Consider the following 27,145-nt stretch of genomic DNA (forward strand, 5'->3'; position numbering starts at 1 on the left):
TTGAATTTGTCCTTTGATATTACAGGTTCCTGGGCTGATGGCTTTTGCTTTAGCGCATGCAACAGCTATAGCTCTTATTATGGAAGCAAAGCTATGCAGACCATCTGAGGAGAGCTTGTCAGTTGACATATGATTTGCTGAAATGCAATCACCCAAACGTCAGGAGTGGATTGCTTTTTATTCCCACTGGCACTAGGGGAATTTGCTTTGACATTTCAAAAATCTACTTCACTGGTGGGGTGAGGGGTAGGGTTGTAAAATGTGCCAGCGCCTTTCTCTGAGGTTGTGAGTGTGTTGGCAGCTCATTTTACTGCTGGTACCACATCTCTTCTTTTGCTTTGGATGCAGGACACACCGTGTGACTTTCGTCACTTCTGGAAGCCGCAGCCACACTGGCAGGATGACCTGGTGAGCTGTGGTCCACTGTCCAGCTGTTAACCCAAACAGTGGCACTTGAAGGGGATGTCCTTCATTCTGGGGCTCATCCTGAGTCCCCTGGGCCTGCCTAGGGTGGTCACAGCATCAAAAGCCTCAGAATCCTCTGCTGTGGTGGGATTCCTGACTGGGCTCCAGCTAGAGCCAAGAGCACTGAGCTCCAGGAAGAGTGATGGCCCATGTTCAAGTTGGGGCAGGAAGCCTGGGAGCAAATCCCTGCGGCTCTCCTTGACTTCTGCGTGGCCCTGTAGAGCACAAACAGCAGCCGGGGTGTGACGGGTGTGCCTCTCCTCAGAGACGCATCCATGTTCCGCTTCTACTTAGCATGCAGAGCCATGTGCATTCACGGTGCCATCCTTGGGTGACCAGGGAACCTAAGAGATGACCTTCCTGCTGCCCTGTGGCTTGTTAGGGGTCCGTAACCAGAGGACTTATGAGTCACTCAAACTGCCCCCAATTTTCTACAGCTTCCTAGGGTTGAATGACCTCCCTCAAAATTGTCTGGATGACAAGCTATTAAGACAAGTGTTAAGGAGTTCCCACTGTATCATGTCGCAGTTGGTTAATGATCTGACTTGTCTCTGTGGTATTGCTGGTTCAACCCCTGGCCCGGCACAGCGAGTTAAGGACCTGGCATCGCCACAGCTATGGCATAGGTCACAGATGCAGCCCAGATAGGATCCCTGGCCTGGGAACTTCCAAATGCCACAGGTGCAGCCAAAAAAAAAAAAAAGGCGTTAAGAAAGGTACCTGTGCATAACCATTTTACCTCCACCCAGCCCTGTCTCATGCCCCATCAATATTCCAAGAGCCACAAGTCACTAGAATACAAACTAGATGAAGGCAGACCTTTTCTTTTTTCTCCATTATATTCCCAGGACAGGGCTCGGTGCCTGGTTAATAGTACCTGCCCAATTAATATGCTTTCATTCAACTAGCATGTGTCAAATGTGTGCCCAGCGTGTGCTCTTCAGGGAACAGGCAGTGATGAGCAAAGTGGTAACCACACAGTCCCTGCCTTCATGGAGTTTTCAGATGAGCGATTGTTGAGAGAAAGAACAAAGTTAGGCAGAAAAGGCCTCCAGGGGATTCATGGCCTTGTGAGGGAAGAAGTCAAGTGAAGTGGTGCTCATTCTTCAGGGAGTTCCCATTGTGGCTTAGCAGGTTAAGAACCCAACTAGCATCCATGATGATGTGGGTTCAATCCCTGGCCTTGCTTAGTGGGTTAAGGATCTGGTGTTGCCATTGAGCTGTGGTGTAGGCTGGTAGCTGCAGGTCCAAATCAACCCCTAGCCCAGGAATTTCCACGTGCTGCAGGTGCGGCCCTAAGAAGAAAAAAATATAATTTATTCACTGAATGATAATTCTGTCAACGCATCCTTATCAAGCACTATCATAGTGCCATCCTTAGTAGGTAGGCACAGAAGCTTCAAACATGAATAAGATATGATTCCCGGTCCAAAGTCTCACAGACTGGCAAAGAGCTAAACTAAGGAAATTATCATCATACGATGTGACAGATGATATAACAATGTTTAAAATGCTGGAGAAACCCAGAGGTGGGAACTAGCTTTGCTCCGACGTCATACAGGATATTAAAAGATTACTTGGCTTTTTCTGGGAGGCCAAGGCAGGGAACGGCAGTCTAGATGAGAGGAAAGGGGAGAGTGTGAGCCAAGCCCGGAAGCATGAGAAAGAAGCATGTTGCTTGCAAAGACTATGAATAGTCTGAGGGCCAGAGCATCAGAAAGAGGGGAAAATGAAGTTGGGAAGATCAATCAGAGCTTGAAAGCCATGCCAGGGCATATAAGCGTCATTCCACAGGCAGTGGGGACCACAGGAGGAGCAGCCCAGACACGGGTGTTCTCTCAGTTGGGAAGGAGAGGGATTTGGGGCTGGGATCGTGGGGAGGAGAGAGCCATTGACCTCTTTTCCAACTGTCTCCCCCACCATCTTCCCAGCTGCTTTCAAGTAGAAGGGGCAGCTTAGATGATCACGGGTACAACCTCAAGGGACATTCTGTGGGCAGTGTGTGCAGGTAGCAGAGAAAGAATGTCTTTATAGCCCCAAGAGAAGCCAGTTCTCCTTACGAGGAAACTGCACCCCAGTGAGAAAGTTCAAGGAATAATGGCCAGGGACCCTGGGAACCCTGCAGCCCTGGTCTCAAAAGCAAGAACATTTTCATTTCATTTCTTCGCTCTTGAGGATCTGTATTCCTCTGTAATCCATAAGGATCCATATCCCAAATCCTCCTTTCAGAAGAGTGGTAATTCCAGTTCCTAAAGCACTTGTAAGCCACAGTGGGGCGCAGATGGGAATTGAGTCCAGAGACTCCACCGTTCAGAATTTAAACCTGGGCTCTTGGGAGGCCAGGCCCTCTTGACCAGTGCTTGGGTTCCATTGTCCTGTTCCATAAACATCTCAGCCCCAAAGAGGGCTCCTTGTTAGCAGTCCCCATGTCAGTGCCATGGGGAGGTGAGGAAGCTATTAGGAGTGAGTGGCACATCCAGGGAAAGGTGTTAGAACTGACCCAAGGAGATGCAGTGCCTCTGGCCGACCTGCAAGTGGATTCCTACCTGGAGAGATGCCTCTGATCCCTGGGCTGGGCCACAGGTTCCAGGTGAGTCCTTGATGCGGGCAATCACAGGAGGGACCCCTGGGCATCTTCTGTCTCAGGCATCAGAGGAAGGGAAGTTAGCTGTGGGTGCCTGGGGACTGGATTTCTTAGTCTGCCCCTCTCTTTCCCAGGACCACGGACACAAGGAGGACATCCTGTGTGTGGCTCAGTGCCCCCCTTTTCTCCTTGCCACCTCCAGCTATGATGGGGAGATTATCATTTGGAATGTCATCTCCGGCCACGTGTGCTGCAAACTGAATACCCCCAGCACTTCTGATGGCGCAGAAGATGGAGAAGGTAGTTGGGGGGTGAGCGGCCACTCTATACAGGCCCCGCAGCTGGGCTCCCAGCAGGTTGTCTAGAACCTCAGCCCTGGAGCACTCCCCGGTTATAAGGGATTGCCCTGGTTTCAGGCTTAGCTTGTCAGCTGGAGATGCCCAAAGCTCGGAGGGCGTATCCCCAGGCACCCAGCCATCAAAGCTCATCTCCCAGGCCAGCCCACCACCTCTCGGAACCCTTTCCTCACCCACTGCCCACATGGAGGCCTCTCTTCCCTGCCTTCCCCAAGGGCTTTTACACGGATTTTACTTCTCTGCCTTCGCGACCACCATCCGCATGCCTCTGTCACCCACCAAGCTGGCCTGCTCCCAGGCCGGCTCAGACATCATCTCCTGATGGTCTCTCTCCTGTGTGCCCTCGGGCTTTATGCCACCTTCACCATCAGCTCCCTCTAGTGGCTTTGGGCGCCAGGTCCCCCTGCATCTCCCACTGGGGTTTGTTCTTACTACTCATGTACATTGCAAGACTTCTCCCCACTCGCACACCCCTCTCCTCAATCTTTCTGCCCTGGTTCCATTTCTTCAAGGCCCTCTCTCTCTGCTGAAGTGATCACGGGCTCATTCCTTCACTCATTCATTGGAAGAATATTGACAGGCTCCTGCTCTGTGCTGGCCCAGTGCTCGGGGTGGGAACTGCTGTTCTCATCCCTCTGCCTGCCAGTCCTGAATCGTGTGGAAAACACATACCGCAGGATTCACTTATGTATCAGTTTCATTGCTGGTGCTGCTGGACTGGAAAACTGGTGGGAACTCACAGCCAAACAGTCTTCTTACCATCCCTCTCCCCACATCCAGAGTCCAGGCTCATCGTTCCCAAGTAGCATCTGCAGACACTCATCTGCCAGAAGCTCAAGGACCCACTGCCCCACGCCCCCGGGGGCCCAACAGGGTAGACCCAGGGTGCTGGGCATTTTTGCCTAAAACTGGAGAATTCCTGCATTCTCCTGAACCTCAATCAGCCAGCCTTTAAAGAACCACAAGCTCCCGATTACAGTCCCTGCTTTAGGCACTTGGTGACCTAATAGCCGAGGAAAAAATTCACTGGACCAGAGAATGTTTTTGAGCCGCTCCCATGGGCATAGCCCTATTGGAGGTGAGTAGAAGAGTCTCGCGCCAGCGCTGCCCTCAGGAGGCTCACAGTCTAAATCCGGAGACAAGATGTGCATGCCCAACAGGTAAAATAATTCTGAAGCGATGCAGTCAGCCTTGCCTCGCTTGAGAGACGCCCCAGAGGGCGGTGGTTAGAAACCGAAAGCTCTGCATGTCATGAGATGAAAAAGAATTCTTACCTGTAGATTTATTATTCCAGTCTATTCCTGTCCTCTTTACTACATATAAAAAGACTCATCTGTGAAACTCTTTTTGAGAAGGCCTAAGAATTTTAAAAAACCATTGGGGGAGAAAGTGGTGGCATTTCCTTCTAAAGGTTTATTTTCGTTGCATTAAAATGAAAATTAAGTCACTGGCCAAGAATGCAATGTTGACCTTTCAGCCAGCGGTTCTCATTTAAAACCATGTTTGCAGCAGCATTTATTGCCTAAAATTATGTGACTGCTGGTTTTGAAAAACTCCTCTTCTGCTCCAAAAATGCACAGCCAGCTCTAGCTCCCAAGTACTCACATTTCAACACTGCAAAAATTGCACAAATTAGGTGGGAAAATGTGAAAGTTCCCTCACCCTTCCGGGAAAGGGCAGTACTGGCTCTTCTACAAGGTCAGAACAGAACGGGGCAGTCTTTCTCACATGGGATTAGTTTAGAGGCTGCCATTTTATTTGGAAAGCCATCCGATAATTCTTCTGAAGTCATCCTCAGTAGAGGAGAGCTGAGAGAGAAAGGTATTTACACAGGCAAAGCTAATGATGTTGAAAACCTATTCTTCTGACAACTTTTCAACATTTTAGCTTTATCCATCCTTCTACGTGTTGGGAATTATTGTCTTCCCCCAGATCAAAGAAAAAGAATTTGAGAGTGAGAGAGCGAGAGACCAAGAGATTTCAATCAGGCAAAAATCCAGGAAATTTGCGTACTAACTGGGAGGATTTTCCTATTTTGCTGCTGCTGCTTTTTTATTGTGGTAAAATACACGTAGCATAATATTTACCATCTTAATTATTTTCAAATGTTCAGTGGTGTTAAATACTTTCACACTGTTGTGCAGCCATCATCTCCATCCAACCTCCTAACTTTTCTTGAAACTGAAACTCTATACCTTTTACATAGTACCTCCCCCCCAGCCCCTGGCAACCACCATTATTGTCTGTCTCTAGACTTCAGTTACTCACAGGAATGGAGTTATACAGATTTGTCTGTTGGGACTGGCTTATTTCACTTAGCATAACTTCAAAGTTCATCCGTGTTTTGCATATTAAAGAATTTCCTTCCTTTTTAAGGCTGGGTAATATTCTATCATGTTTGTATTCCGCAGTTTGCGTATCCATTTATCTACTGATGGATATGTGGATTTCTTCTACCTTTTAACTGTTGAGAATGATGTTGCTTTGAACATGTACAAAGATCTCTTCAATACCCTGTGTTCAATTCTTTGGCGTATATACCAAAAGATCATATGGTAATTGTATTTCTAATTTTTTGAGGGACCAAAATACTGTTTTCCATAGTGGTTCTGCTATTCTCTGTTCCCACCAACAAACAGCGCCCAGGGTTCCCATTTCTTTACATCCTAACGCTTGTTATTTCCTGATTTTTCAGTGTTAGTCATCCTAATGGGTGTGAAGTGGTATTTCATTGTGATTTTGATTTGCATTTCTCTAATGATTAGTGATATTGAACATCTTTTCACATGCTTATGGTATATTTTCTTTGGAAAGATGTCTGTTCAAATCCTTTGCCCATCTTTGAATTTGGTTGTTTTGTTGTTACATTTTAGAAGTCTTCTATATATTCTGGATATTAATCCATTATCAAATAGGTGATTTGCAAATATTTTCTCCCATTCTGTAGGATGCCTTTTGATGACCCCCAAAATTAATGTTCATTAAGTCTAGTTTGTCTGTCTTCTCTTTTGTTACCTATGCTTTTTGGTGCCTTATCCAAGAAATCATTACCAAATCCAACGTCATGAAGCTTCTGTCCTATGTTTTCTTCTGAGAGTTAAATTTCTTTAGGTCTTATGTTTAGGTCTTTCATCCATTTTGAGTTAATTTTTGTACATGGTGTTAGTGCTCACACTGACCTGGAGAATAGGTGCTATCGGACCCGTTTTCATAGACGAGGAAACAGGCTAGAGTTAAGTAACCATCATTATAATGGTTACCATGCAGTGAGCATCTCCAGGCTCTGAGAACCTTAGGTGTAGTGTCTTCATTCAGCCTTCACAGCGAAGTCACAGTTCCCACAGAGTCTCTAACTTAATTTTCACTGAAACTCTGAAATAAAAGGTGGTGTCTCCCTATCTCAGATGAAGAAAACAGGACAAGGGAAGTGAAATGCTCCCCCAGACCAGGCATGGTAAGTGGGGAAGCAGGGACGTGCCCCTCTCCCGGTACTCCACAGCCCCTCCCCGGATGAAGTGGCCATTGCGAAGGGGTTTGTCTTTGCTGCCCCTCCCCCCTTCCATCATTCTCCCTTCCCCTCCCCTTGTCGATATTCTAAGAGCCAGAGAGCCTGAGAGTAAGGTGACACTTAGTTCAGTCACTGACTCTGGATCCCAGGCATTGAGGAGGACACCCTGTAGGTGGCCCTCCATCCACTTCTGAGAACCCTCAGCCCCTAAGGACAACCGAAGCCCAGTGTCAAGGGCATGGGCTTTGGACGCAGATATACCTGGGTTTGAAGTTCAGTCCCTCCGTGAGTTAGTTTGTGACCTCAGGCCATGTGATTCTTTTTAAACCTGTCTCACTGCCGGGAAGGTCCAGAGCATCATGTCCAACTAGGCTCACGATCATTGGATGCGGCGGTGTCGAGAAAGGCCTAGCGCCGTGCCTGGCACAGCAGGTGTCCACTAAGCAGAGAATCCCAGTGTGATCATTGTCCACCCGAGGCCAGGGCCTGAGTCTGCCGCGTCCCCTGGTTTTCTCAGTGCACAGCACAACTCCCAGTTCAGAGTCAGGCCAGAGTAAATGTTGGTGAATGATTAATGGCCCAAGTGGTGGATGTCCCCACGGTGCTGAGACACGGGAGCAGCACCCCTTAAATTTAACTTTCTCACCGACCCTGTTATTTACATGAGACCTTTCCTTTCACCTCCAGTCTGGGCCAGGTACCCCCAGAGCCCACAAGCTCAGGGAAGGTAAGATAAAGGAGCTCCTCACCCCACTCCTAACATCCAAGGAGCTACAGTCTTTGTGGCTCTTGAGGTTTGCATCTAAGTAAGTCTATGGGATTTTTATTCAACAGCAAAAGTTTGGGTTTTGTGTACTAAGCACTCTGAGAGAATTAGAAATAAGTGGTAAAAAAGACACATGTGGCCCCGGTGTTGATGGTATTTAAAATCTAGCAGGAGGAGTTCCCATCGTGGCTCAGTGGTTAACGAATCCGACTAGGAACCATGAGGTTGCAGGTTCGATCCCTGGCCTCGCTAACTGTGGTGTAGGTCGCAGACATGGCTCGGGTCCCACATTGCTGTGGCTGTGGCGTAGGCTGGCAGCTACAGCTCCTATTCGACCCCTAGCCTGGGAACCTCCATATGCCATGGGTGTGGCCCTAGAAAAGACAAAAAGACAAAAAAATAAAATCTAGTAGGAGGAGTGGAAGATGGGGAAGTGGGGCAGTGGGTTAGGGGTAACTCAACACTTAGCTGTGTTGTGAAGACCAATTTGATGTCTTCTTTTGGGCCTCCCCTGGCCCCCACTCTGCCCAGTGCCTGTTTCATCTTTTAAGATTCCAGATCCAAAGCTCCTTTCCCTGAGAAGCCTTCTCTGCCCTCTCCCTTCCCCCCAGCATCTTGTTTGTCAAGGGTAGTTCTTTTGGTTTGGTTGGATTCTCTGTTTCCCCAGATTTCCAGAGCACTCAGCACTATGCCTAGTCCTACTGAAGATGTAACAGACACGATAAGAAAAAAAAAAAAGGAAGGAGAGAATGAACTGCTCATGGCCTTGAACACAGCTTTGCACTGTTCTAAATCTCCATTTCCTCTGACTCTGGGACTGATAATCCAGCCCCATGTGATGTCACAGTTTTACATCCTGACGAATGTGAAAAGCGACAGAAAGGTTGTTTAGTATTATTCTAGCCCAGGATTTCTAGGCAGTGGGGTCCTCTTGGGAACTGCCCACGGAGTTCCAGGCAAAGCTGTGACCGCCCTGCCAGCCCTCTCTGCCCCTCCCCCCAGCCCACCCCAAGCTCCCCATCCCTGTCTCTCTCCAGAAGTCCTAGGGTCCTGGGGCAGAGCCAAGGGGCCCTGGGCCGCAGGGCCCGTTAGCCTTCGCGTCTGACTTTACCCACTGGTCAGGCTGGGCTGGTTCTGAACCGCTGAGGCCGCTGAGGCTGTGTGCACTCCGGCGCGCACTGCGCCTGCTTCGGCCAGGCCCAGGGCAGCTCTACAACACCCGACACCCAGGTGGCTGCTGGGAAGGATAAGGGAGGATCTGGGAGCTGCAGGGGGGAGGCCAACCCAACACTCTCCTGTCCCCAGGCCCAGACAGAAGTGTTTCCTGCCTCACCTTCCTGAAGACTCGGGCAGCCAACTTGGAATCAGCGGCCGCTTCCTTGATCACCAACGGGCCCCAAGGTGAGGACAGAGCCACAGGGGCTGCGATGCTCAGCCTAGGACAGGTTCGGAGAGGAAGGGTCCCCGGGCATTCAGGTGACCCGCACCCCAGCCCTCCAGCGCTCCCACTGCTGTTTTCCTCGGGCTCTTCATGGTCTCTGCTTGGAGCCCAGGCTGACCCCCCTCCGCCGGCCCTCTGGGCCTCAGGCGGCCAGCTGGGGGAGCGAAGATCATTCCCACTCCTCCCCGTGGTCTCCCTGCCCAGCGGCCTCCTAGAGGCCTCTGCAGGTGGCAGGGGGCGCTGACTGCTCCTGGAAAGATGTGGGGCTCACAGGATGCCATTTAATGGAGTTAAATAAATACCAACCCGGCCCATGAGGGGAAGATGCCGCAAGCACCCCCAGGCAGGCTGACGGAAGAGCTGAGAGAAGAGCAGAGAATGGTGTCATGGGGATCAGCTGTGGAAGCTGGGCCGAGAGCCGTAGGATGGGCTTCTGAGGCCACCTCTGCCACTAACTACTTAGCCATGTACACAGGTGACAGGACCCCCAGGCTTCAGTGAAATGTAACGAATGGAGGAGTTCCCTGGTAGCCTAGTAGGTTAAGGATCTGGTATTGTCACTGCAGCAGCTTGGGTCACTGCTGTGGCATGGGTTTGATCCCTGGCCTGAGAACTTGCACATGCCTTGGGCATCGCCCCCAAAATGTAATGAGTGGGCCAGTGTCCTGTTCTGAAGCTGTAGGGTTTTATTTTAAATCATGAGTTAAAAGCAGCCACCTGTGTCATTCTGGTTGTAAGAGGAGGCTGGAGGCGTGTGCACAGAGCCCAGGGCATCTGGCTGTCTTCTCACAGGGCCGGGAGACCAGCTCTGCCCGCAGCCCGACTCTGCCCAGCTCCAAAGCTCCTGTTGGGTCAGCACTGGGGGTCTCTTTCGCCCTCCACCCTGGGCGTCCCTCACTTCTGCTTTGCCTGGTGGGAGCACAGGGCCCCCTCCCCTGAGAGAAGAGGGGGACTCCACAGTCTGGTCATTCAGGGAGCTCCCAAGAGGAAGAGGTGTGCATTGGAGGGGGGGGCTTACACAGGCTTGGTATGAACACCTACATGTAAAACAAACAATTGTGACTGACAGGCGAAAAAGAAGCCAGAGAATTCTGATTAGGCAATTCCATGGTGTGTTTAAAATAAGAGTTCACACACACTCGCATGCACACACACAGATGTTAATGATCTCCAGGGCACAGACTTCCCCTCCAGAGCCAGAGGACGCCTCCTCCGTCAGGAAGGCTGCCTGGAATAGTGGAGGAGAGAGAGGCTATGGAGCCATTTAATCCTAAACCCACCGAGAGAACCCCTTCCCCAACATGTACCAATCAATCGTTCTAGCTGGTCGGATTAGGCCAACGGAAAAGCAGCAGCCCTGGAGCCCAGAGGCCACAGTGCCTCTCTGCAGAGGCTCTCGGACTCGGCCCAGGGAGCTCACGAACTGCAAAGTGCAAGCACCAAGGCGCCCTTCCTCCTACTTCTCTCTTCCTAGGCTCCATCACCTTCTGGAGGCTGTTTGGCAGGACCTGTCCTATTGCAAACTTCACTCCTGTAAGTTGCACAGTGAATTGGAAATAAGTTCCATGCTTCAGGTTTGGGTGGGCTGGGGTTTGACCCTAGCCTGACTCTGTGATAAGCAACTCAGCCAGGCTCCAAACCCTTAGCTTTATCATCCACATTTCTACCTTGTCAGAAGATTAATACAGGCAAGGTGACTCGTTCTTACTATGAATGGGAGATAGTATTTCACTTGCCATCGTCTGACAGGTAAGCTTTACCAGTGATAGGTTCTGTGTGTGTGTGTGTGTGTGTGTGTGTGTGTGTGTGTGTGTAATCCCTGTGCGTGTGTCTTTCAGTCCAAAGACAGAGCCCAGGTCAGCAGCATGGTGGTGACAGCAGGAGATGCCCGTGCCTACGTGGCTGACCAGGACGGCTTTGTGCGTGTCTATGACATCGAGGAGTACGGCCTGTGGGGACCGGAGCTGCAGCCGCCCAAGAGTAGGCAATGAGCTCTCCGTGTTAGACAGATGAGCACTGCTTCGGTTTTAGTTTAGTATTCTGGTTGATAAAATAAAATTGTACCTGTGAGGAAGGGGTCTCTGAAACAGATCTAGAAAAAAAAATTTTTATGAAAGTAGTCAGTGTTGGCAAGATATAGGAAGATGGCACTCACACACTCTTGGATGAAGGGCAGGTTGACAATGTGCATTAAAGCTTTGAACCAGCAATTCTACTTCTGAGGATTTGGCCAAAAGAAGTAATGTGCACAAAGACTTAGTTATAAGGTTGTGAATTAGCATATTATTTACAAAAGAGAAAGAGGAAAGTAATAGGTAAACCTCGATGTCCAACCTAAGGGGAATTGATGTGATGGTATATAATACATTGGAATACCATTTGGTGATTAAATAAGGATGCTGTATATGAGAATGTATTCACAGGGAAAATATTCATGATAAAATTGTTAAATGAAAAGAATCAGATCACAGAACATCACAGTATGATTCTACCTTTATTAAAAGGTAGCGGAAACGAATCCAGCTCGTATCCATGAGGATGCGGGTTCGATCCCTAGCCTCGCTCACTGGGTTAAGGATCTGGCACTGCCTCAAGCTGTGGTGTGGGTCACAGACATGGCTTGGATCCCAAGTTGCTGCGGCTGTGGCGTAGGCCAGCGGCCACAGCTCTGATTCAACTCCTGGCCTGGGAACTTCCATATGCCGCAAAAAAACAAAAACAAAAACAAGAAGATGTACAAGGAAGACTGAAAGTCTGGAAAAATATATGTCAATGTTGTAGCAAATTCTGTCTCTTTGTGCATGAGGTTATAGATATTTATTTTTTTGTTTTTAGAAATCTGTCTTATGGAGTTCCCTCTGTGGCTCAATAGTTAACGAATCCAACTAGAAACCATGAGGTTGCAGGTTCATTCTCTGGCCTTGCTCAGTGGGTTAAGGATCCCGTGTTGCTGTGAGCTGTGGTGTAGGTTGCAGACACGGCTTGGATCCCACGTTGCTGTGGCTCTGTCATAGGCCAGTGGCTACAGCTCCGATTCGACCACTAGCCTGGAAACCTCCATATGCCACAGGAGCGGCCCAAGAAATGGCAAAAAAAGAAAAAAAAAAGAATAAAAAAAAAGAAATCTGTCTTTTATAATTTTTCTGGATATATAATGCCTTGGTAATAACAAAAATATGTTTAAAATTTTAAAACCCTTTCATACAATTATAGAAGCACTCATGCTTAGAAAAAAGTCAAACAGCATGAAAGAGTATAAAATGAAAAGCAGTAGTTGTGTCTCTGACCTCCTCTACCAGCCTAGCCTGCCATTTCTGCATCCCGGCAACACTGTAATGAATTTGAATTTCCTTCCAGAAAGTTTCTGTGTGTGTATATATATACACAGAACCCTAACCCTAACCTGTATATGAATATATAGAGGCACATACACACATACCCACAATAAATCATTTTCAGGACTTGTTTTATCTGTGTATCTCAGCCAGCTTTCCATATAAGCATATTTAGGTCTACTTAGCATATTTAATATATCGCATATTTAAATGGCTCTGTTACATTTTATTAAATACATTTCTGTAAGGACAATTTAAAGGTAAATATTCACATACCTCCCTTTACCCACTTTTTCCTATTGCACCACAGGAGAAGTTTAAATGCTAAAGTCTGAGAAATTGGAATTTAGAAGTAAGAGTGATCTGCCTTGCGTTGGTCTTTACTCCAAGTACTGGGAACATGACTTTCACCAGGCTATTTTAAAAATCATTTGGGGAGTTCCCTTGTGGCACAGGGGGTTAAGGATCTGACGTCACTTCAGCAGCTTGGGTTGCTGCTGCAGTGTGAGTTTGATCTCTGGCTGGAGAACTTCCAAATGCCACAGGCGCAGCCAAAAAGAAAAAATCATTTTTGATTACTTGCCTACTGCTTCATGCTTACTGAACTCTAAGTGCCAAAGGAAACCATGGGGTAAGGACCTCGCACAGGTCCCATTTTATGTCTGGAGCTGGCGTGGGCTCCTGCACATAGTAGGTGCTTGATAAACATGTATCAAATTAATGTGGCAAGAAGAGCGGTTTGCCACACCAGTACCTCTTTCTCTGCTGGGTGCTCATCCAGATCGGAGCCCATCCTTGGGGACTGTTACACAGCGTCTAGCCTCGTGGTGGTACCTCTCCTACCATACTCAGCTGTGCTCTTTCCTCTGATTTAGATGCGATGTTCTGGCGGGCCCATGTCAGCACGGTGACATCGTGAGTACCATCCATTTCAGAGTTCAAGAATGCGTCAGGGTTCAAATACTTTTCACAGCTTTGATCAAATGGATTCTCTCAGAATCCCTCCGAATTAGTCAAAAGAGGAGAGCAGTGTTATACCCCTGCTGTGGATGTAAACAATATATATGTTACCTACACAGAGTAAAGGAAGAAATTGAGGTCTTTACTTTTCTTATAAACAGATGTTTTCCTTGAATAGATTTGGTATTTTAGTGTAAGTTTAGAAGCTTAGTAAGTTTAAGATTTTTTCACTAGAGTTAAAAAGAGTCAGGAGTTCCCGTGGTAGCTCAGTGGGTTAAGGACCCAACATTGTCTCTTGAGGATGCAGGTTCGATCCATGGCTTCTTTCAGTGGGTTAAGGTTCCAGCATTGCTGCAAGTTGCGGTATAGCTGGCAGATGCAGTTTGGATCTGGTGCTGCTGTGGCTGTGGTGTAGGCCAGCAGCTGCAGCTCGGATTGGACCCCAGCCTGAGAACTTGCACATACCGCAGCTGCGGCCTTAAAAAAAAAGATGAAAGGAGTCAGTGCTGGGGTGAAACCCAAGCCCTGGCTGGAAGGATCTTCTCAGCCTCTTGGTCTTCCCTGCAGACCCATCGTCCATAAGATTGTTTCCGATATATCTTGTCTGATGTCTTGGGGCTGGAGTTGGCAACGTGGAGGGGATCCAGCATGGTAGGAGGCAGGGAGGGAATGGCACCAGGAATGACTCACGAGATTAACCTGGGTTCGATAGTCCAGCTTTAATTAACGGAGTACTGATACGTTAAGCAGTGTCCCTTTCATGCTGGAGCAGCCTTGGGAGGGGGGTCTCTCCTCCCCTTGTATCTTGTTAGTTTGGAGCTGATAGAAGAAGAAAAGCTTCTGCTGTCATCCTCCCTGGACCACACCGTACGCCTGTGGAGCACGGACGGGGAGTACATAGGTATGGAGTGTCCACCTAGCCACCAGCGCAGTCCTGGTCCAGGGCCTCAGATGGAAATTCCATCAGGTCGTGAATTCTCTGAGGTCAAGTGTGTTAGTTAGCTCGGGCTGGCGTAATGAAATAGCTACCAAGGACTGGGCAGCTAAAGCCATAGAACTTTATTTCTCACATGTGTGCGGTTCTGGAGGCTAGAGTCTGGGATTAGGTGCCAGCATGGTCAGGTGCTAGTGATGGGGCTTTTTCTGGCTTGCAGATGGACTCCTTTATGGACATCTTTTGTTGAGTCCTTAGATGGCCCAGAGAGTGATGGGCAAGGGGAGAGAGAGAATGCAAACTCTGGTGTCTCTTCTTATAAGAACATTGATCCTGTTGGATCAGGGTCCTGCCCTAATGACCTCACTTACCCTTAATTACTTCAAATAGAGTTGCACTAGGGTTTAGGGCTTCAACCTAAGAATTTAGTGTCTACCTTAAAGTCACTTTCACAAAAACTATCAGTCAAAGACATTTAAGTTGAGAGAACTCAGCTAGGCTGGAGGCAGTGGGTTTGGTAAGAACAATGTTACTGTGTTTTGGTAGGAATGCTTCAGGGCTGAGGGAGCTGTGGGATGGGAAAGGCCTGGCCTGACGGGCTGTGGGGATGACATTCACCTGATTTACTGCTCAGAGAGGCTCTGTACCTGTTTCGGTAGGTTCTCTTGCCTCCCCAGCTGATGTTTCTTGAGGCAGGTGCCAGAACTGTTTTGGATCTAGCCTGCAAGTTCTCAGTCCATACTTGGTCTCTTGCATACCAAGGTGATACATTTTGTAGGAGATGGCCAGGGCTTGAGTCTCCAGGGCCAGTTGCCCTGGAATTTCATCTTGGAAACTAGAGGAGCAGACCTTCATCTGAGTAAGTGGAGCGAGCAAGGATGAAGGAGACCCAGGCCAGCTTGGCTCTGATGAGAAGGCAAGTTCCCTCCCACCTTCTGCTTATTATTTATCCCTTTATCTCTGTTCTTCCAGGGACCTTTGGGCAGAGTAGCCCCTGGAATATTTTCACTCCTGCCTCCTGGAGCCGGTCTGGAGTGCCCTGTGAAGTTCTGACCAACCCCCAGAGCCTGCCTGCTCACCCAGCACTAGAAAGAGGTGTTCCCGCCACACTCACAGGAGAGACGGAGCAAGAGAAGGCGGTGGAGGGCAAGGCCGGTGCTGAGGTGGGTCCTGGCACATCCCGTTCACCTGGGCTTTACTTCGTAGCTTCCAGGCAGATCAGCATGGATTACAAAGCACAGCCCGGAAGGGTCAAGGCATGACCCAGAGGACCAGGTCAATGCAGGAATAAAAGTGTGTCCCAAGGCCATGCTACTGACCTGGGGCAGGGGCTTATTGGTCCATCTGGGGGTAGTTAGAGCTGATCTCAGCATCACTTGACTTTGTCTTCCTTTTCACCAGCTAAAAGGCTGTTATTTGTGGCCTTGGAACACAAGAGACTCAGCACCATGCTTGACTCACTGTCAGATCAGAGAGACAAACGCTGAAAATCCAGCCTGCAGCACATGTTCACCGTTAGGAAATACATTTTAACACTGGGCTTCCTGATGAGTGAAAGGAAGGAACGATCAGTTTAGTGCCCGAGTCTATGAAAGTCAATGTCGGAGCAAGAGATGTTGAAAGGGCCTTGGTAGATGCAGTCTTGATTTAGAGCTCAGTGAAATATACGGATTCCCAAGAAATGCTTGCTCTCTAATAAATTGAAAAGAAGGTCATTTCATGAGCTATTGCTCACTGGTTATGTTACAACTCAAAGCAGGACACCTGCTCTGCCAGCAAAATAACGTGTCTTAGATTTTGCCTTGGCAGCCTCTTGGAAAACTGATCACGCAGCGTATCCTCGGTACTGAAGTCCATGTAGAGCCCCAGACATGCTTGAAATGGGGAACAGAGGGACCCAGCAAGCCGATGGAGAAAACCTTCTGTCTTGGCAGGGGCCTCCCACATCTCCCTGACCTTGGGCTCACAGGAATCCCCAAGGTTACAACATGGTGTTTTGGTGGCTCCCAGGAGGCTCAGGAGGCGTCTGCCTGGCGCTGTCAGCCTATTTAGAAATACAGTCACTTCTGTGTGCATTTGATATGAGTTCATTAATTTTGATAGGCCCACAATTTGGAAAACAAAAGCAGCACAGGGGAGGTGGGAAGAGAGGGAGGAAGGAGCAAGTGGGGGAAATGTGCTCCTGGGCACAAAAGCCTGGTGCATGCTGTGCTCCACACCCCATGCCAACCTGGAGGAAGTCAGACTGCAGGAAGGAGGACTGGGGGGAGGGGAAGGGAGGAGGGCTTCTCAGTTCAACACAATCAAAACGCAAAACTCACATGGTATTCACTCCCCACCGAAGCAGCAGACTTCCTGAGTGATCTTGATCGAATGCAGGCAAACCATTAGGTGCCTCCATGTTTGCTGTTCTGTCCAGCTTGCCTGCAGATACCTCAAGAAACAGTCTGTTCATTCTTTCCAAGAAAAACACACACGCACACACACACACACACAGAACCTGAGGAGCCCTTACATAGCATATCTGGGCCCCTTGATGGGAATCCCAACTGAAATTACAGAATGAAGAGTTGGCAGCACTGTTGAGTTAGGGTTACCTGAGGTCTGCTCTGAAGTTTGCCTGCACTAACTAGGTGACCTCCAGAAATAGCTTCCACTGATCTATAAAATGAGGGCTGAGGTTAGCTAGTCTTTCAGTTTCGTTCCAGCCCTAAAAATGTTATGTTTCTCTGCACGTCTGTTTTGCTACACTGAATGTGTGGATTAGATTCCGGATGTCAGGAGTGACTCTTCCAGGATGCCAGGCTGTCAGACAACCACAGCTGAAGTAAGTTGACTGAATGCAGAAACGATTCACCTGCAGAACATCGCAGATGGGTTGGTGGTTCGAGAGTGGAGTGAAGGCTCGGGGGAAAATGCCCTTGTTATCTAACAGATTCAGCCGGCCTGGGTCTTGTTCTAACACAGGAGAGCCACGTACCTGACGAGTCACCCTTGTGCCCTGTCGTCAGGGTGATTCTGGGTTCCCATTCTGATTCCGCTCCTTCTTCCAGCCTGGAGAGACCGCTCACCCTCGCTCTCATGAAGACTCCGTCCTCGAAGTCGACATGAAAGAAGACACACATCAGTGGGACGCGTTTTGCAGTGACAGGTCAGCCTAAAACACCCAGGTGGAGGCGAGGGCCCTCCTGAAATAAAAGGCAGCCTTTCCTGGCTGAGTTGTCCCAGGCCACCGTGTCATTAGCATGAGTCACTTGTCCCTAAGCCCCACAGCCTGTGAGTATGACGTGGTCACAGCTCAAATCTCAGCAGTTTACCGTCCTGTCTGCGTGGCTCAGGACACTGAGGAGCCCCAGTTTTATCTGGCCATTGTGTGTGGTCAGGGGCCACCTCGCAGGTTCTTTGCCTTGAGCTCTGTGGCTGGTGCCACCAGGCTGTTTGAGGCAGGGCTACCTCACTGTTCCTCCCACAGGAGCCCTGTGCTGCCACTGTGACCTCTTGAGGGGGTGGCATGGGGGGCGGGGCTTGGGGCTCCCAAAGCTGGGAGAGCCTGGAGTACGCAGGGCTCTGTGTTCCTGCCAGTCTCCCCGCACTGGGCCCTGGGTGCTACAGAGAAGGAGGGTGAGTGAGTAAAGCCACTCTCTGCAATTCTGTGAGGAGTTTTGTTCCCCAGGCTCCACACCAGCCTTCTTGAGTCCCAGTAGCCAAGACAGCTGTAGAAACAGCCCCTCTAATGTCCCCTGCTGCTCCTCTCGTCAGGGGGCTTTGATCTAGGTCGTGGGGCTCCACGATGCCACCCTGACCTCCCCAGTTTCGCGGTGCGGCGGCTCCGTGGTCACGAGCCCAGGCCCCTTCTACACACTCTGCCCCACTGTCTCAGCTCTGGCCTTTGCTGTCACGGTCACCCTATGGTACAGATGGCTGCTGGGGCGTGAAGAGACACGGCCGAGCAGAACAGGGGGCCAGGACAGAAGGGGTGCCCTTTCCAGCCAGATCAGCTCCCTTTCGACTTTCCAGGAGGTCTTGGTCGCCAGAACTGAGTCACACGACCACACCTCCCTGCAAGAAAGGCTGCGAGTTCTTTAACTAAGGAGGAAGGCAAGAAAGGGTTTGGGGGAGACAACTGGCAATCTCTGTTCCAGGAGGTCAGATGGCAAAATGCTTCAGATGCCATCAAAGTCAGTGGGTACCACACATAGAAACACCAATCGGCATGCATTTCATACCGGAAAATGGCAGAGAGCCGCGAGTCTAGAGTCTGGTTGGGAAAATACTCGGCTTACTAGAACATGACATGGGCTTTGGTTATGGTCACAGATCTGTCTTTGAAAACAGTGTTACCTTGGGCAAGTCATTTATACTCCCTGTTTGTGCACCTGGAGATCTCCCAGGGGGATCTGCAGCCTGACGGGGTGGAGCACGTCATGGTGTGTGGCGTCTGAGACAGGGAAGGAGAGGGCTCCTCTGTCCACAGACGTCTGGGGTCTCAGGGTCCGTGGGCAGCAGCAGAGTTGGCGCTATCCTCTGTGTACCTTGCCGGGACCTCCTGTGGTTTGGGTTGCCTCAGAGAGTTAGTCTGCCCAGGCTGCGGTATCAAAACGCCATAGATTAGATGGCTTAAGCCACAGACATTTATTTCTCACAGTTCTGGAGACTTGGGAGTCCACGATTAAGGTCCTGGCCAATTCAGTTCCAGGTGTGGGAGGGCCTTCTTCCTGGCTTGCAGGCTGGCACTTTCCCTGCATGTCCTCATGGGGTGAAGATAGGGTAGTCTCTAGCCCCTTCTCTTCCAATAAGGTCACTAATCCTATCAGAAGGGTCCCACCCTCATGACCTCATCAACCCTAATTACCTCCCAGAGGCTCCTCCAGATACCATCACCTGGGGGTTAGGGTTTAAGCACATGAATTTGGGGGAACGCAATTCCATCTAAAGCACTGAAACTGCTGTGGGATGTAAGGTGGGAAAAGACTTCCCAACAGTGTAAACAAACAGCCCACACAGAGCAGGAAGCAGCCATGGCAGATGCTTAGACACACCTGCTTCTATCCACTCCAAGGAGAGGCAGCACAGGAAGTCTGCTCCGAACTCAGAGCTGGATCTCATTCTCAACCACTCTTTGGTGAGGGGCTGAGTGGAATGGAAAGTGGGAGGTGTGAACAGTGAAAGAGGCTAGAGTGGGGCTCCTTAGAGGGTCCCAAACAGGAGGTTGAACAGCAGAAACCTTTTCATCCAACTGGACCAACACCAGCAGGTGTTGGGTTAATTTTCAGAAATATATTTTAAGGCAAGGAATCACTAAAAAATGACATGTACATCTTGTAAACATTTTATTTCAATTTGCAAGCATAAAATGTACATTCATTCCCAACCTTTTGATGTAGGGCCAAGACTTTTCTTTGGGTAAGAGGGAAGTTCAGCACAGTCTGCCATAAATGCATTATTTATAATTTTCGCTTTCTGCTTTTTTTTAAGTAGAGCAAGAACTTAAAGGTGTTTGCAAAGCAATAAGACACTAGACTTCTGGCTTTTATAATTTCCCTCAAGCTTTAACAGTTGTCTCACCTATCCTCAGCTCGTCATGACCCTTCATCTAGTCTTTTCCAAGTATTCATCTTAGTTTTCACAAAGCCCTTTCATGCTAATTTCATCTATTTTCATTCTGTGTAAGTAAATTCATAATCAAAACAAAATGTACGACTTTCATACACAGGGTTTAGGAACAAACACAGCTGATTCATGTTAAGTATGTGACTCAATCCCTCAGCCATTGGGAAGAGAAGGGCCATCGACCAGACGTGAACATCGAGAGCATTCTGCAGGCATTTGGCAGGACGTTTACAGTCAGTCCGTCAATTCAGCTAAGAGAGTATACCACGTGTGATGCATTGAGCAACAAGGATGCCCTAGAAATCAGATCAGTGCTTCCCCTGGATGAGGAGGCTGTAGCACCGAGAACGGGGAGGGAGAACGTGGGAAGGAGGGAGATGATGCGCTTCCCTAACCCACTCCCCCTTGGCAACCACAAGTCTGTTCTCTACGTCGGGGAGTCTTGTTTATGTTTCACAAATAGGTTCATTTGTGTCATATTTTAGGTTCTACATATAATTAAGATATCATATGATATTTGTCTATCTGACTTTAGTATGATCATCTCTAGTTGCATCCATGTTGCTACAAATGGCATTCTTTCATTCTGTTTATGGCTGAGTAGTATTCCATTGTGTATATGTACCACAGTTTCTTTATCCATTCATCTGTTGATGGACATTTAGGTTGTTTCCCTGTCTGGGCTCTTGTGAATAGTGCTGCTATGAACATAGGGGTGCATGCATCTTTTTTTAAAATTAGATTTGCAAAATTTATTTGAGTCTCTCGTTTTTCCTTTTTTCTTTTTTTCTTTTTTGCTATGCCTGCAGCATGTGGAAGTTCCCAGACCAGGGATCAAACTGCACCACACACCAGCAATCAGAGGCAGAGTGGTGAAAACGCAAGAGCCTTAACCCGTTAGGCTATCAGAGAACTCCCCATCATTTTGATTTAGAGTTTTGTCTGGATATATGCTCAGGAGTGGGATTGCTGAATCATATGGCAATTCTATTTTTAGTTTTCTGGGGAACCTCTATACTGTTTTCCAAAGTGGCTGCACCAGCTTACTTAGTTCTCACCAACAGTGTAGGAGGGTTCCCTTTTCTCCACACCCTCTCCAGGATTTGTTATTTGTAGATGTTTGGGTGATGGCCATGCTGCCTGGTATGAGGTGGTGCCTTGTTGCAGTGTTGATTTGCACTGGAGAAGGGCTTTTATGTGAGCGTAAAAAGGCAGTAAGTAGAGGTTACTGTCAATGGGCAGGTTATTGTGGAATCAGGAACCCTCCCTCGCAGGCCCAAGCCATGGCACCAGTGGTACTTGCTGAGACACACGAGGGCCAGGGTTCCTAAAATGGAAAGGGGTAGCGAGGTAGCCCGGAGCGGGAGCTTCCCAGAATGGACAGGTGAAGAGAGGCCAGAGAGGCAGACTGGGAAACCATCTCCAGAGACTCAGTGCCAGGAAGGCCAGGGGATGAGTGGAGCACAGGTGCCGTAGACACCGGTGGGTTTGCCAAGAGACTGCGGGTGCTGACTGAGCAGGGCTGTGGGAGAAGCCAGAGGACCAGTGATGGATAGAGAGCGTGCTTTAGAGACAAACGAGATGCTCCAGCAGAAGCTGGTGAAGATTCTTTGTCGTAGCCTTGATGGATCAAGAACATGAAGATTGGGTCTCAAGGTTTGTGCTGGAAATCGCCAGCGAATATGTCGGGGCGGTTTGCTCAGCCTTCACTCTGCTCTGTGTTGAGCTCCGCTCTGCCGGGCACAGGGCTGTGACGGATGCTGGCTACACTGGGGGCAGGGGAGTCTGTGCCCCGAGGGAGCTATGGTCCATGAGGGCAAAGGGGTCTCTGGGCCGGTCCCTTAAACACTGTGGGAGCACTTGCACCAGCATCAGAAGGGACTTCCTGGAGGAAGGAATTCATAGAAGACCTGAGAGATGGATAGAAAGTAGCCATTTCAAAGGAGCTTTAAGGAAGAGCTGCTACAGCATAAGTGAAACTTGAGGTCATTGTGCTCCATGCAATAAACCGATTATGGACGGACAAACACTGTGTGATTCCACTTATATGAGGCTCCTTAGAGTAGTCAAACACTGCAGACCGAAGGTAGAATGGTGGCTGCCAGAGGCTGGGGCAGAGAAGAAGGGGGAATTCTTTTTTATCAAGTACAGAGTTTCAGTTTTGCAAGATCACGAGAGTTCCAGAGGTGGATGGTGCTGGCGGATGGTTGCAGGACAGTGTGCATGGACCTGCTGCCACAGAGCTGTTCGCTTAAGTGGCAAGAGGGTAAACGTGGTGTGTATTTCACCTGAATTAAGAATCAAAAAGAGGAGTTCCCATTGCAGCGCAGCAGAAAGAAATGAATCTCACTAGCATCCATGAGGTTGTGGGTTTCATCCCTAGCCTCGCTCAGTGGGTTAAGAATCCCATGTTGCTGTGGCTGTGGTATAGGCCGGCAGCCACAGCTCTGATGCGACCCCCAGCCTGGAAACCTCCATATGCCGTGGGTGTGGCCCTAAAAAGACAAAAAAAAAAAAATATATATATATATATATATATATATGAGAGTGAAAGAAATAAAGAAGGAGCATGAGGCAAGGCCCCAGTAGAGAGGGCAAAGTCTGGGAATGATGAGTAGTTCCCTGGCATGAGCACAAACTGAGGGGAGGTGACAGCGGCCAGGGCTGGGCCAGGAAAGGAAGGCGTTGGGCGTGGCAGTCGATGGCTTTCCAAGGAAACGAACAGCAGGAACAAGTCGCGCTCGAGGGTCACGCAGAAAGTATCGACACGTGCGCATGTTTGCTGATGGGGATCACGTGTGACAAGGGGCGCTCTGTCTGGGGCTGACGTTTGAACAGGAGGCAGCAGAGAGCCACCCGGTGCCCGAGGCATCCGCTCTCACCTGCTTCTTTTCCTCCAGGCTGCCGCTGGAGCAGAGCCAGCCTTCCCTGGGGGTGCCCAGCATTTACCAGACTCTGCAGTGCCACGAGGTCGCCCGCGTGTCAGCTCTCGGGGAGAAGCTGGATTTGTCCATCCTCGGTGAAGATTTGTTTAATGTAGACTTTCTTGCACAGGAGAAAGAAGGAAGTGAAGCTGCCCAGAAGGAGGACTGATCACACAGCAGTTTCCTTGTCTGAGTTCTGAAGAAACCAGGCTGCTGGGGTCTTTTCTTGGCAAATCCTTCCTCCCTGGTTAGTCAAGTCTGACTGAGATTAAGCTTTGCCCGATAGGGGCAAAGAAGAACAAAACAAGAATGATTTCAGCCAACACAGGCTTCTTCCCAAAGCAATTAGAACCTGGGTTTAAGCAAACAAATCGGGTCTGAGGTTTTTCTTCCTCCGAGGCCATTATTTCAGAGAGCACGGCCGGGCTGAGGGCATCGGGGGGAGAGGGGGGAGGTGTTGTAAACACCAGCGGACAGTTTTGAAAGGTTGCTTCATGCCAGACCGGCCGTGGTTAAGGCCCTAGATGGGTATCTGCCTTTTTCCTAATAGCCACCCCGGGGTGGAAGCTGTTATTATCCCTGCTTTGCCAACAAGGACCCCGAGGCTCCAGGAAGCGAAGTGACTTGCCCATGGGCAAGGGAGTCCAGAGCCCCCACTCCCCACTACCAACAGCCTCGACTCGAGAAGTGGGGAGAAGATGAGAAGGCCAGTGGCCCTCTCCTTTCCACTCATGGTCCCAGCACTCTCCTTCCAAAGCCGTAAGCACCCCAGAGGTCCCACAGTGGCAGGAAAAGAATAACAAAGCACTTAGGATGCTCGCCTCTTCGTGGACATCATTTAATCCTCAAAGCAGCCTAGAGAGGGGACATCCCTGCTTTATAGACAGAAAACTGGTCCTCAGAAATTAGATGTTTTGCCCAAAGTCATGCAGAATTAAAATTCAAATCTTAGTTTGGCCCCAAACACTGGGTTTTGCCCTCAGAGCCATCATTTTACAAAGAAGACCCTACAGAGAGGAGAGCCCACAATTGCAAAGCCAGGAGGCCTCCTGACCCTCCAAGTCCAGCACCTTCCAGGACCATATACCCCCTCTTTGGTCAGCCTATGACCAGTATCCTTCTCGGAGGGCCCAGAGGGCTCTGTCCTGGCCATGCCCCACCACTGGGCCAGGGTTCTGCAGAACCAAGAAGAAGCATCCACACAAAGGATGCTCCTGCTTCTAGACTACGCTGCAGGTCCTGCAGCCTGGAGACCCCATGTCCGGGTGGCTCCCAGTCCATATTCAGAGCCCATGCAGCGTCCCCGGATCTGTCCATCCACGGAGGGACCGCAGGCCCCAGCCCCTTGAGATGGCTAAGGGAAGGTGTTTGCCGGGGTGCAGATGTATTGGCCATGCTGGCTGGGGGTGCAGGCAGTGCACATAAGACGCTTAGGAAAAGAGAGAATGAGGGATGCCGGGGGCTGGGAGCAAGCGGCCAGCTCTCCCCGCAGTGCCACACTTGCCACAGGACTATGAGGACTCCAAGAGGTCTACTTGCAGACCGGCCAAGGTGGAAGGACAGAACACGCCCCGTGTGTTAAATACTGTGTTGTTAACAGTTGTTAGCTTGATGTTTAACTTTTAAAAACTGGGCCTCCATTTGTACTCTTGGCCTGGACCCCCAGACTTTCGGGTGAGTCCGTCCTGACCTCCTTTTCACTTCTCAGACTCCTCTAACCCCACAGCTCAAGGCCCGGGTGGCCTCAGTCCCCTTCGACAGACCATCGTGGCCAAGGCTGCTGGACCGCACCCCACCCGGGGCACTTTTTAGGAGCTCCCCTGCCACCCCCACCATGACTGACAGCCCACACGTGTCTGAATTGCCAGCAGCTCCATGGGAGATACTGCTCGGCTTTTTCAGTTAAGGTGCATGATTGTCCCACAGGAACAAGGACTCACCCATGAGGAATCTAAACAAGCTTAGGTTTTCTTAAAAAAGGAAATGTATTGGCTCCCAGAACCTTGGGGAAAACTATGACCAGGAACTTAAAAATCCCATCAGGACTGTCCTTCCAGCTCTTGCTGCTGTCGTGCAGCCTGTTCTCTCCCTGCAGACCAGTCCCCTCCACGTTGCAGGAATCACCGCCACGACAGTGTCCAGGTTTAATCCACAGCTTTAGCTCCATGGAGAGATGGACTTCGAGTCCTCTTGGGTCCCAAGACCCAAATCCTTGGCAAAGGGACTTGCTAACAGATCTTGGGTCAGCTCTTATCTCTGCCCAACCAAGTGAAGTCTTGGGCTGGTTCTCCTGAAAATGGCTGTTCCAGAGTTTCCGCTGTGCCACAGTGGGATCAGCAGTGTCTCTGCAGCGCTAGACGCAGGTTCGATCCCTGGCCTGGCACAGTGGGTTAAAGGCTCTGGCGTTGCCACAGCTGCATTGTAGGTCACACCTGAGGCTCCGATCTGATCCCTAGCCCTGGATATTTAACGGCTTTGCCATCCCTGTTGCCAGGAAAAGAGCAGATTCCAGGTGCGCAGACAATCCTCAGCATGTCCCTAAGGTCTGCAGGTGATTCTGCCGCAGACTCTGACTCTGCTTGCCCGCCCGCCTTTCCTCTCTGCCTCCTTCCTGCCCTGCTTGTCCTTCCTTCCTGACCTGGATTTGAATCCTGAGACTTCTGCTTCCCATGGAATCCAGGCTCCAGAAGCACAGAGAGGTCCCCGTCCCAGCTCTGCCACCAACTTGCTGATGGGCCAGAGCATATTACTACTTTATTTCCTGGACCTTAATTTCCTCAGCTGTTAAAAAGGGAGTGGGGAGCACTTTGCTCCCCAAACAGGTCTCTCCACCTCTGTTTCTGAATTTTGAGCTATCAGCCTAACTTCTCCAGGCCTCTTTTCCCACCCTACACCTTTAAACAGTGGATTTCTCTCTGTTTTAATGAAGTATTCATTTTCAATCCTTGATTTTTAGACCATAACATTTAATCTTCGGTACCGCAGCCTGCCTACTTGGTACTGTTTTAAATTGAGAGCTCCACCTTAAAGCTGTTTTGCTGAGGGCAGTGTTCCCTCTATTAACTAATCCTTTGAGGAAATAATGCCATTATAGGAAGTCAGCAGTGTTCAGAACAAAACCCATCTTATAAATCAAGCCGAGCAGGGTTCCAGATACCTCCAGGTGCAACTACCAGTTGGTCTGGCCTTGTTGGAAGAAAATGGGGCAAAGTCTTACAGGACCGAAACATGTGACTTTTTTCTGACTCAGCTCCTGAGTGGGGTCTTCCCTCCTCCTACCTGGCTCTGACCCCCAGGGTTTGGTGGCCTGGGACCTGCCATCAGGAATGAAGTTTCATTGGGATCCTGGTCTCCAGTCAGTGGAATTAGAGGATGGACTGTCTTTTCCCCTCCCGTCTGGACAACCCAAAGGAGCACTGCTTGGCTAAGCCTCAGAACCCAAATCATTTGTTTTTTTCAGGATGCTCTGATAGAAAATCAGGGCGCATCCAGGAGGGCCTGTGGTCTTTTCTCCATTCCAGGTGCTCGGGCTGCTGGCTAGAGCTCCCGACAGCTGAGTCAGGTCCCCCTGGGATTCCTCTAGACCCTGGAGGCCACTCTGAGCTTCCTGAATCCTGCCTCATGCCAGGGCCCTCCCTGAGGCCATCCCTTCCCTCCGTCCCTCACACCACCCCCTGCCTCTGCTGAGCTCAGGTGCCGCCTGGACCTGCCCTTCCCTCCCCTCCCCTCGGTTTCAAGGTCCCCAGGAGGGTATTTTGTAGTTTATGTGCTTGTCTGAAATAATCTGGGTGGTTTACATCCCCCACCTCCCCGACCCCCCACCCTGAAGCGCACCAGCCAGCCTCCCCAGTCCTTCTGCCTCTCACCAGCAATGATGTCATCTGTGTGCCTCTTTATCACCAGCAGAGGTTTTATCAAAGGCTCTACAATTTTAATTACTGGTTTAATTTTCCTAGATGACAACAAAGCAAGCACATTTTATCTGGGAGATTTGTCTCTGGTGAAACAGAGACAGGAAGACATTGCAAGGAAGAAGCAGGCAATGGTTTTTCATTCACTGTGGAGCGCTGTATAGGCTGAATAACAGCCACCCACAGATAGCAAGTCCTAGTCCCCGGAAGCTGTGCCTGTGGCCTTATTGGGAAGTGGCCCTTTGCAGGTGTGATTAAGTTCAGGATCATGAGATGAGATAACTGTGGGTTTTTCAGGTGGGTCCTAAGTGCCGTCGCAAGGGTCCTTGGGAGAGGCAAGAGGAGATGATA

General features: G+C 49.7%; 1 protein-coding gene across 7 annotated transcripts in view; it reads left to right on the plus strand.

Moving 5' to 3' along the window:
* The window catches only part of LOC102159067 (cilia- and flagella-associated protein 337), a 135,413-nt gene that overhangs the window by 104,422 nt on the left and 3,846 nt on the right, over positions 1–27,145 (plus strand). For 4 of the 7 annotated variants that reach the window (XM_084981304.1, XM_084981301.1, XM_084981302.1 and 1 more), the window contains 10 exons: positions 349–408; positions 3,184–3,349; positions 8,985–9,080; positions 10,595–10,653; positions 10,959–11,100; positions 13,331–13,370; positions 14,228–14,316; positions 15,322–15,512; positions 17,403–17,500; positions 22,860–23,254. In XM_084981304.1, coding sequence (XP_084837430.1) covers positions 349–408; positions 3,184–3,349; positions 8,985–9,080; positions 10,595–10,653; positions 10,959–11,100; positions 13,331–13,370; positions 14,228–14,316; positions 15,322–15,512; positions 17,403–17,500; positions 22,860–23,052 — 1,134 coding nt within the window. In that variant the 3' untranslated portion in view covers positions 23,053–23,254. Of the gene's footprint in view, positions 1–348; positions 409–3,183; positions 3,350–8,984; positions 9,081–10,594; positions 10,654–10,958; positions 11,101–13,330; positions 13,371–14,227; positions 14,317–15,321; positions 15,513–17,116; positions 17,177–17,402; positions 17,501–22,859; positions 23,255–27,145 lie in introns of those variants that run through there. The other 3 variants (XM_021065551.2, XR_014819038.1, XM_084981303.1) reach the window with 3 other exon arrangements.

The sequence above is a fragment of the Sus scrofa genome, chromosome 11 (assembly GCF_054392235.1).
Source record: "Sus scrofa isolate SSC_HxYL_T2T_F1_AM1 chromosome 11, Sscrofa_HxYL_maternal_Yorkshire_Landrace_v2.0, whole genome shotgun sequence".
In the NCBI taxonomy this organism is placed as follows: Eukaryota; Metazoa; Chordata; class Mammalia; order Artiodactyla; family Suidae; genus Sus; species Sus scrofa.